Genomic DNA, 11,402 nt, shown 5'->3' on the forward strand with positions numbered 1-11,402 from the left:
CACTATGTTCCCAGGGTACAGTTCACAGCAACCTCATACTCCTGGGCTTAAGTGATTCTCTTGCTTCAGCCTCCCAAGTAGCTGGGACTATAGGTGCCCGCCATAGTGCCTGGCTGTTTTTTTGGTTGTAGTTGTCATTGTTGTTTAGCAGGCCCTGGCTGGGTTCGAACCTGTCAGCTCCCATGTGTATGTGGCTGGTGCCATACCGCTGAGCTATAGGTGCTGAGCCAGAAAAAAATATTATTCATTGAACAAAAAAAGCAATATGCAGAATAGTATGTACCATGTCTAAAAAAGAGAAGATAAGAACATATATTTTATTTTCGCTTTTGTATACCTGAAGACTCAATAGGCGCTAGGTCTGGTGGCTTATACATATAATCCTAGCGCTCTGGGAGGCAAGGCAGGTGGATTGCTTGAGCTCAGGAGTTCAAGACCAGCCCAAGCAAGAGCAAGACCCCATCCCGAAAAAATAGCCCAGTGTTGTGGCAGGCGCCTGTAGTCCCAGCTGCTGGGGAGGCTGAGGCAAGAGAATTGCTTGAGCCCAGGAGTTTGAGGCTGCTGTGAGCTATGGACGGCACAGCACTCTACCAGGGCAACAAAGTTGAGACTGGCTCAAAAATAAATAAATACTCAACAGGGGTTCACTGGAAAGTAATCACAATTCCCTGTTCTGTGGTAGTGAAGAGAACTGAAGGGGTGCAGGATCTCTCACCATACCTTTTTATATAATAAAATATTTTTTCAACTATGATTGTCACCTAATCAAAAACAAGATTAGAAGATAGTAATAAAAATCCTTTTGTTATTATATTTCAGGAGATGTTAGGGGAGTTTAGTTTTATGCTCTATCATTTTTAAACAGATGTTTTAAAAATTATAGATTAAATCATACAGAATATTATCTCTGTAGTAAAATATAATGCAGCAAATATTTGTATTGCGTGTCATCTTCTAAATATCATATGAATATGTATTCTATATTTTTTATCCTGATAGCATTAATCATGAAAACTGAAGTTATTCTTGACTTTTGAGAAAAGCTAAGAAATTTACCATTCTAAAGGCAACTTTTAGTCATTTGTATTAAAAACAGTATAAAGAATGTCATATATGTGAAAATTAATTACAATGATTAATTGAGAACAGAGAGGGAAATAACTTTTCTTTTTTACCAGTAGTCCAAAGCCTGTCCAGTGCCTCACTAAAGAAAGCTTAAACCTGGGGACTATGTGACATTTTGTACTTTTGCTTTTGTATAATTCACTGTTATACATTATCCTTGAGTGTCAGAAGCCTATCTCTGTAGTAAGGAGATAATTTTTTTAAACATAGAATTTAATTTCTTTTTTCTAAGACCATCTTGGGAATATCCTAGGACAATTGGATTATAGGCTTTTAGTAAAATTCAGTTTGATCAACCTTAAATTAAAATATAAAATTGCCTTAACCTATATAGGCAGGATATCTTCCTGTTTTGTTTTGGTTGTAAAAAAGCGTGTGAATTCAGGCAGCTATAAGGAAAAGTTAACTTTTTTTCTTTCAATTTGGTAGGTTTGAGAAATTTCTGTGGTTTATTAGTTCAGAGAACTATCTAATTATAGGTGGACGAGATCAGCAACAGAATGAAATAATTGTGAAAAGATACTTGACACCAGGTAGGTAAGATTAAAATTCGAAGATTTTTCTGTTAAATGATTGAATCAGTGATCTCAGTATTAGACATTGATTTTCATCTTTTGCTATTTTGTTTGACAGATTTAATTGCTAGAAAGATTTAATGCTTGATGACTTAGGGTTTGTTGAAAACGTGCTTTGATACTTAGTTCTCATCTAAAGTGAATATTCCTGAAGTAGCATTGCTGAGCTCATCTGCAGTGTGTGAGGCTTCTGAAGCCCTGCTGCATTAACAAAATAGGTTTCAATCTGCCAGAGTCATTATGGGTTACATTTTTAAAGCTTGTTTTTTTTTAGTGCTAAAGTTGGAACCATTTTTCACATTTAGAAATAGTAAAGTATCATTTCTTATTTTTTTTTTATTTAAGGAGACATTTATGTACATGCTGATCTTCATGGAGCTACTAGCTGTGTAATTAAGAATCCAACAGGTAGTATATTTTTTCTATTCAAAATTTTAGTTCCTTTCCTTAAAATATTTTTAGTGTAAATGTAAGATAAAATTAATAGAGATAAAGAAGATAATGATAAAAGGGTCAATCCATCAAGAAGATATAATAATTATAAGCATATATTTGTCTAATAACAGAGCCCTAGAAGACAAGAAGCAGAAGCTGACAGGATGAAAGGGATAATTCTGTAATGAAAGTTGGGGCTTTAATACTCAACTTTCAGTCATGCATAGAGTAACTAGCGACAAGACAAATACGGGAGTATAAGACTTGAACAGCACTAAGTAAATCTAACCAACATCTCTAGAATATTCCACCTAACAACAGGATACAGGTTGGATATCTTATTATCTAAAATGCTTGGGACCAGAAGGATTTTGGATTTTGGAGTGTTGGCATTGTACTTACCGGTTTAGCATCACAGATTTATACACTGGCTGGCGAGTTCGAACCTGGCCCAGCCGGCTTAGCAACAATGACAACTGCAACAAAAAAACAGCCTGGCATTGTGGCTGGCGCCTATAGTCCCAGCTACTTGGGAGGCTGACGCAAGAGACTCGCTTAAGCCTAAGAGTTGGAGGTTGCTGTGAGCTGTGACTCCATGGCACTCTACCAAGGGTGAGAAAGTGAGACTCTGTCTCAAAAAAATAAATAAAAAGGTCCACTAAGCATCTCCTTTGAGCAGTCATACTGGTGCTCAAAAAGGTTTAGATTTTAGAGCATTTTGGATTTTGGATTTTTGGATTTGTGATACTCAGCTTGTATTATTCTTGCCAAGTACACATGGACTGTTCTCTGGGATCATCTCCATAAGATATTCTATGAAACATGTAAGTTTTCTGACCATAATAAGGTGAAATAGAAGAAGAAAATTTAGAAAAGTCACAAATGTGTGGAAATTAAGCAACATACTCATAGATAAGCGATGGGTTAACAAGGAAATCATCAGGATGTCAGAAAATGCTTTGGGGGGAATGAAAGAAAACACAGTGTAACAGAACTTTCCAGATGCAGGCAAAGCAGCACTTAGGGGAGTGTATAGTCATGAAAGAGGAAGATCTCAAGGCAGGAACTTTGTACTGTGAGAACTAGAAAATGTCCTGGTTCTCACAGGAGAAAAAAACTAGAAAAACATTACAGAGCAAAGATAAGGAAGAAAATAATAAAGATTAGTGTGGAAATAAATGACATAAAATAGAAAATCAACAAAGTTGGTTCTTTTTTAGAGATAAGCAATTGATAGACCTGTAGGTAAACTGATCGAGAAAATAAGAGAAACAAAAAAGATTACAAAAGAATACTATGAAAAACTATATGCCAATAGATTAGATCACCTAGATGAAATAGACAAATTCCTAGAAAGATACAAACTACCAAAACAGACTCAAGAAGAAATAGTGGATTGGAACAAACCTTTAGAAAGTAAAGAGATTGAGTTAGTAATTAGGTGGGGGGATTACTCAACAAAGAAAATCCTGGGCCCAGGCGGCTCCACTGGTAAATTTTTTTTTTTTAAATTGGGTCCTTCTCTGGTACCTGGGCTTAAGTACAGTGGTATTATCATAGCTTTATATTCCCTATAACTTTAATGTTCTGGGCTCAAGCACTCTTTCTGCCTTAGCCTCCCAAGTAGCTGGCAAACACTACTGTGCCCAGCTAATTTTTTTTTTTTTTGGGTAGAGGTGGGGTTTCACTATGTTACTCAGGTTGGTTGAACTCCTGGCCTCAAGTGATCCTCCCACCTCGGTCTTGTGAAGTGCTGGGATTACAGATGTGAGCCATTGTTCCCAGCCTTTACCATACCTTTACAGAAAGTTAAGTACCAATTCCTTTTTTCTTTTTTATTTTTATTTTATTTTTTTGAGACAAAGCTAGCCCCCTGGGTAGAGTACCGTGGCATCATAGTTCACAGCAACCTCAAACTCTTGGGCTTAAGCGATTCTCTTGCCTCAGCCTCCCAAGTAGCTGGGACTACAGGCGCCCACCACAAGGTCTGGCCATTTAGCTGGCCTGGGCTGGGTTTGAACCCAAGAGCCTCAGTGTATGTTGCCGGCACCCCACCCACTGAGCTACAGGCGCCAGCCTGATTACCAGTTCTTTATAGAGTCTTTAAAAAAACTGAAGAGATGGGAACACTTCCTATTTCATTCAGTTACCCTCATAACAAAATCAAAGACATTATAAGAAAACTAGAGACTAATATTGCTTATGAATGTAGATACAAAAATCTCTAACAGAATATTAGCAAACCAAATAGTAAAAGAATAGTATAGTAAAAGAATTATATATCGTGACAAACAGCGTAGTAAAAGAATTATATATCGTGACAAAGTGCTATTTATCCTAGGAGTGCAAAGTTGGTTCAACATATGAAAATTAATGTAATTTTAAAAGAATAAAAGACAAAAACTACATGATTAACCAACCCAGTTGATGCAGAAAAACCATTTGGCAAACTGCAACACTCAATTTGTGTTAAAAACACTCAACACGCTAAGAATAGAAGGGAAATTCCTCACCTTAGTAGAAAGTATTTTTGGAAAACCCACAGCTAACAATCATACTTAATGGGAAACACTAAATGCTTTTCTCCCACTGTCAAAAACAAGACAGACCTGTTTTTCTTGCCACTTTCATTCAACTTTGTAATGGCCTACATAGAAACACCACGCAGGCAATAAAAAGAAATAAAATAATACCTAAACTGGTAAGGAAGAATTAAAACTATTTCTGTTTACAGATACGCTCTTTTATACTGAAAAAACATAAGGAATCAAACAAATTATTAAGTAAGTAAGTTCACCAATGTCAAGATATAAGATCAAAATACAGAAAATTAGTTGTATTTTCTATACACTAGTAATGAGCAATCTAAAAAGGCAGTACTCTCTACAGAATCTACAGATTCATTACATTCCCTCTCAGAATTTCTGTTGCCTTTTTCTTGCAGAGATGGACAAGCTGATCTAAAATTTATGTGGTAATGAAAGGAAGGGATCCACATTAGCCAAAGCGATCTTGAAAATGATGAATAAATTTGGAGGACTCCCATTTCCTGATTTCAAAGTGTCCTACAAAGCAACAATAATCAGGATAGTGTGGTATTGGCCTGAGGATGGACAGATAGATCAACAAATAGAGTTGAGACTCTAGAAATAAACCCCCTAATTTATGATCCGTTGGTTTATAACAGTGGTTCTCAACCTTCCTAATGCCACAATGTATTTTCATTATTAAAAATGGGTCATGACCCACAGGTTGAGAACTGCTGGTTTACAGTAAGGGTGGCAAGACCATTCATTGGGATTAGAATATCCTTTTCCTTTTTTCTAATAAACTTTATTTTTCAGAGAAGTTTTGAGTTCATGGCAAACTTTAGCAGAATGAAGAGAGATTTCCTATATACTCCTGACCCACACGTAATGCATGGCCTCCTTTGTTATCAGTATCCCTCACCAGAGTATATTTGTTATAATTGATGTCCCTACATTGACACATTATTACTGCCCAGAGTCCATCATTTATATCAGGGTTCACTCTTACTGTATAGTCTATGGGTTTGGACAGATACTTAGTATATAATGACATGAATCTGCCAATATAGTGTTAGACCTAGTAGTTTCCCTGCACTAAAAAATCCTTTGTGGTCTGTCTGTCTGTTCCTCCCTGTTCCCTAAGCCATGGCAACAGTGATTATTTTACTGGTTCTGCCTTTTCCATTAATATCTCGTAGTTACACAGTCATACATCATGTAGCCTTTCAGACTGGCTTCTTCGCTTATTAGTACGCATTTACATTTCCTCCAGGCTTGTTAGCTCTTTTCTTTTTAGTGCTGTATAATATCACATTGTCTGGATGTACCACAGTTTATTTATCTATTCACCTACTGCAGGACATTGTGGTTGCTTCCAAGTTTTGGCGATTTTGAATAAAGATACTATACACACCTGTGTGTAGGTTTTTGTATAGACATAGTTTTCAGTTCATTGGATGAATACCAAGGAGCAAGATTGTTAGTTCATGTGGTAAGAGTATATTTAGTTTTGTAAGAAATCACCAGGCTGTCTGCTGATGTGGCGGTACCCTTTTGCATCCTCACCAGAGGGAAGGAAAGTTCCTGTTGCTTCACACCCTTGGCAGAATTTGGTGTTATCAGTGCTTTGGATTTTGGCCATTCTAATTGATGTGTAGTGTGTGTTGTTTTAGTTTGCATTTACTTGATGATATGTGATGTGGAGCATCTTTTTAAGGGCTTATTATCTGTGTGTCATCTTTGGTGAGGAATCTGTTAAGGTCTTTGGTCCATTTTCTAATCAAGTTATTTGTGTACTTAATGTTGAGTTCTAAGAGTTCTTTGTATATTTTGGATAATAGTCCTTTATATGCTAAGTCTTTTCCAAATATTTTCTACCAGTCTGTGGCTTATCTTTTCATAAAATAACCTTTTTAACAGTGGTGCTGGGTCAACTAGGTATCCACTTGCAAAAGAATGAGGTTAGAACTCTTCTTTACACTATTTACAAAAATTCACTGACTCTGCATCAAAGACCTAAATTGAGAGCTAAAACTATAAAACTGTTAGAAGAAAAAGTGTAAAACTATCATAATCTTGTATATTGTAGTCATTTCTTAGACAAGATAGCAAAATCATAAGGAACCAAACAGATAAATTAGAAATAATCAAACTTAAAATCTTTAATACAATGATTATTACCAAGAAAATCAAAAGACAACCCATAAAATAGGAGAAAGTATTTGCACACAAATACACAATTAGCAGCCAGTATCCAAAGAACTCTTTTAAGACCCTGTAGTACCTGGGCATGGTGGCTCACACCTGTTATCCTAATACTCTGGGAGGCCGAGGTGGGTGGATTGCTTGAGCTCAGGAGTTCAAGACCAGCCTGAGCAAGAGTAAAAATAAAAAAATTTGCTGGGTGCTATGGTAGGAACCTGTACTCCCAGCTACTTGGGAGGATGAGGCAAGAGGATTACTTGAGCCCAGGAGTTTGAGGTTGCTGTGAATTATGACGCCATGGCACTCTACTCAGGGTGACAAAGTGAGGGGGGGAAAACAACTCCATAGTATAAAGGCAAATAACAAACAATGAGCAAAGATTCTAATAGACATTTCCCTAAAGATAGACAAGTGGTCTACAAACACTTGAAAAGCTACTCAGCATCATTAATCATTAGGAAAATGCAGATCAAAACCTATGCCCGGTGGGAGTGGAAAACTGTACAGCTGCTGTAGAAGATGGTCTGGCAGTTCCATTTGCCAGTATGTAAGGGCTGTCCAGAAAGTATCCAGCTGTTTGTGTCTCTATATTTTATCTTATATGGCTGGATATTTTACAGATGGCCTTCATATACTCAAGATAAGCAAAGACATGTCCACACACAGCCTGTTTGCAAATATTTTTTTTTTGAAACAGAGTCTCGCTATGTCATAGTGACCTCAAACTCTTGGGCTTAATTGATTCTCTTGTCTCAGCCTCCCAAGTTGCTGGGACTACGGGCGCTCGACACAATGCTCTGCTACTTTTTTTGTTGCAATTGTCATTATTGTTTAGCAGGCCCAAGCCAGGCTCAAACCCGCCAGTTTCTCTGTATGTGGCCGGCACCCTACCTACTGAACTATAGACACTGCTGTTTGCAAATATTCATAGCATTATTTATAATAGCCAAGATGTGGATGCAACCCATATGTCTATCAGCTGATGAATGAACAGTGTGGTATGTCCATAAAACGGAATATTATTAAGACTTAAGAAGAAATGAAGTACATGTCCTCAACGTGGACGAATTTTGAAAACATGCTAAGTGAAAGAAGTCACATAGGATTCTGTTCACATGAAATTTCTAAAATAGGCAAATCAATAGAGTAGATTAGTGATTGCCAGACGTTGGACATGGGGGAGGAAGTGCAGAATGGCTACTAATGGATACAGGTTTCTTTTCTGGGATGGTAAAAATATTCTATCCCTAGGTAATATTGATGGTTGCCATGTTATGAATATACTAAAAGCCATTAAATTGTACACTTTTTTTTTCTTCAGTTTTTTTGGCTGGGGCCAGGTTTGAACCCGCCACCTCCAGTATATGGAACTGGCGCCCTACTCCTTGAGCCACAGGCACCGCCCAAATTGTACACTTTTAAAGGCTCGATTTTATGGCAGTGCTAATTATATCCCAATTTTAAAATATTGTAGAACCTCAATAGTTAACCACCTCCCTACATTGACCATCTGCAGACCTAATTTTCATACACTGGACATGTACCACATTAGGTACTCAGTGGAAGGCTGACCTCTGTGCATTGACCACCTGTGTAAGTCATATCTTGACCACTTGCACAGTGATATGCAATGTTAAATTTCTCTCCATAAGTTGACCAGTTGAGTCTACTATATATAAGGGTGGAAGGTTTGGGCTTTGGCCCTTGGTTTTATTATTTTTTCTTTAGTGTAAATTCTTTTTTCATGTTTTATTTATTTTTTATTTTTTTTTTCATGTTTTATTATTATCACTTGTTACAGAAGATTTTTTCAACATGAAGGCCTAGTCTGAATTATAGTTATATCCTACAATTACTGAAAAATTTTACATTTAATTGAGACATGATGGCCAAAGGGAGAAAGAACTCAAAAAACTGACATTAAAGGAAAAGGTTGATCTTCTACATTTTCTGGAAAGCAATAACCAGAGAGAGATAGCAGAACATTTTGGTTTTAGCAAGACGACAGTTAGCAACATCCAAAAATGTTAAAGTGTGAGAGATACATGGTAAGGAAAGCAGAGACCTACAGGGAAGAAGGAAAACTGCCCCTGATGAAGTCGATAAAACCACTGAACCATTGGTTCAAACAAATGAGGGTATTCAGTGCCAGAATCTCCGGGGTGATGATCCAAGAAGTTGCTAAAAAATTTACACAGTAATTCAGGGTGGCAGATTTCCAAGCATCAGGGGGTTGGCTTGAGAAATTTAAACTGCAACACAAGAATCTAATGAAGTTCCAATAGAAGTTGTGGAAAAGTTCCTCAGAAAGTTCCTGGTCTTCCCCAGAGGCTTCAAAGATGATGACATTTTTAACACTGACAAGGACGGACTCCTTCAAGGTGATGCCTGACAGGAGCCTCCTTATGAAGGCAGACAAATTTAAGAGCAGAAATCTTTCTAAAGAATGTTTCACAGTTCTTTGTGCTAGCTCAACTAGAGAGAAACTAAAGCCCTTGGTGATTGGTAAATGGGAAAAATTATATACATTCAAGAACCCAAAACCTGAAGACCTCCCACCGTTTAGAGATCAAATACGTTTGGATGAGTGCCCTGTTTGAGGAGTGGGTAAGGACATTGACTGAAAAAAGAAGAAAACACAGCCTATTCTACTCACTATGGACAACTGTCCTGGCCTCCTGCAAGTGAATCACCTCAGTAACATAACACTGAAATTTCTGCCTCCAAACACAACCTCAGAAATCCAACCTCTTGACCAAGACATCATGAAAACATGTAAAATCCACTGCTGAGCCCAGCTCCTGCAGTGGGTCTTCACTGAAATGCTGTGGTCTGTCGGTAGAAGCAGCTTCATCTGCCATGTTCTGGATACTGCCCTCTGGGTCAGTTCTCCTTAGAATAAAGTTCAGCTAGAAATGATACATAAGTGTTTTAAGCAAGTTAAATTTGTCACAGCTCCAGAGCATGTTGAGGTGGGAACCTATAATGCACCTGACCCAGAAGCAATTTTCTAAGCAATACTGAAAAAACTGCAGGCCAGTGTAAAAGTGCATGCAGCAGCTGAGGAAGTGAAAGAAGCAAGTGAGGGTGACACAGAAATCGCAGAAAGTCTAAAGGACGCGGATGTCAGGCATCTGATGATACAGCTGAAGTCATTTGCTGTGGGAAAATCCTCAGGTGTGCTCAGTGGTGTAACCAGCATTGAGAGTGCTTTCTACACCTAAGTTTGTACTAAGAAATAGACCAAGACCGACTCTTGATTCAGAAAGGATGATTAAACCATGAGAACATAGTAACCATACTGATTTTGTGTGATAGTGTACGTACCATTTCATATGATACTCTCTAATAAAGGCTTTACAGCAAAGTGAAGGAGCGTGCACGTGTCAGGACAGTGAGCCTTGTTCCTTATGTTTGCCTACCTCCACATGGTGACCAGTCTGTTTATGGTCCCTGGGTGGTCAGCTTACAGAGGTTCTACTATATGAGGAAAGTAAGGGATATATTGTTAATATGCTCTTCATTTTGAGGATTCAAGTGCTCTAGATTAGTTCTGAAAGTCTTCAAATGTTAGTTTTTTCTTATCTTTTTCTGGGATGAAGTTAGAATTACTGATATAAATGAGAGGATATTTCTCCTCTGACTTGTTTTATTTACTTAGGTCCTTTAAAAGCCTGCCATGTAAATGCATTTTTTTTTTTTTTAAAGAACGCATTTTATTTATTTATTTATTTTTGGAGTTTTTGGCTGGGGCTGGGTTTGAACCCACCACCTCCGGTATGTGGGGCCAGTGCCCTACTCCTTGAGCCACAGGCACTACCCTACATTTTTAATAAAAATGGAAACTTTGTATAATGGTGAAATAAAAAGTATTAGTATTTAAGATGTAAGGTGATTGAACCCGTCGTGCTGTGTGTGATTTCCATATCTTGCTCAGTAGATAGTCTGTACTTTGGTACTGAAATATTGTGCTTTGTTATTTCAGGAGAACCCATCCCCCCACGGACCTTGACTGAAGCTGGCACAATGGCACTTTGCTACAGTGCGGCTTGGGATGCACGAGTTATCACTAGTGCTTGGTGGGTGTACCATCATCAGGTAATAAGGGCTGTGATCCTTTTTCTTAATTTACTCAGAGCTATTGTGTACCCACTTTTGAGGTATAGAAGTGAATAAAGCAAAGTACCTACTTTGAAAGTGCTTACATTTTGGTGGTAGAGAAAAATGTCAGGTAATACATGCTAGAGAAATCTTTCTAAAGCAGCGAAGGGGATAGGCAGTGGCAAGGGCTACCATTTTCCGTAAAGTATCCAAGAAGCATCCATAAGGCATCCCTTTCTCGGAAGGCAAGGTTTGGACAGAGACCTAAACGAAGAGAGTGAGTGAGCCATGCACTTCTACAAGATAGAGAGATTCCAATTATTATTGGCATACTGACCTACAAGGTCTTTTTCAAGTTCATTATTTTTGTTTTGTTTGTTTGTTTGTTTGTTTTTTGAGACAGAGCCTCAAGCTGTCCCCCTGGGCAGAGTGC

The 11,402-nt window shown here is 37.8% G+C and overlaps 1 protein-coding gene across 1 annotated transcript in view; it reads left to right on the plus strand.

Annotated features, from left to right (window-relative positions):
* The window catches only part of NEMF (nuclear export mediator factor), a 61,720-nt gene that overhangs the window by 28,085 nt on the left and 22,233 nt on the right, over positions 1 to 11,402 (plus strand). Inside the window, exons 17-19 of the mRNA XM_012806572.1 lie at positions 1,555 to 1,658; positions 2,046 to 2,108; positions 10,854 to 10,966. Of these exons, the coding sequence (XP_012662026.1) occupies positions 1,555 to 1,658; positions 2,046 to 2,108; positions 10,854 to 10,966 (280 nt within the window). The remainder of the gene's footprint in view (positions 1 to 1,554; positions 1,659 to 2,045; positions 2,109 to 10,853; positions 10,967 to 11,402) is intronic.

The sequence above is a fragment of the Otolemur garnettii genome, unplaced genomic scaffold (genome assembly GCF_000181295.1).
Source record: "Otolemur garnettii isolate 467f Iridium unplaced genomic scaffold, OtoGar3 scaffold00054, whole genome shotgun sequence".
Taxonomy (NCBI): domain Eukaryota; kingdom Metazoa; phylum Chordata; class Mammalia; order Primates; family Galagidae; genus Otolemur; species Otolemur garnettii.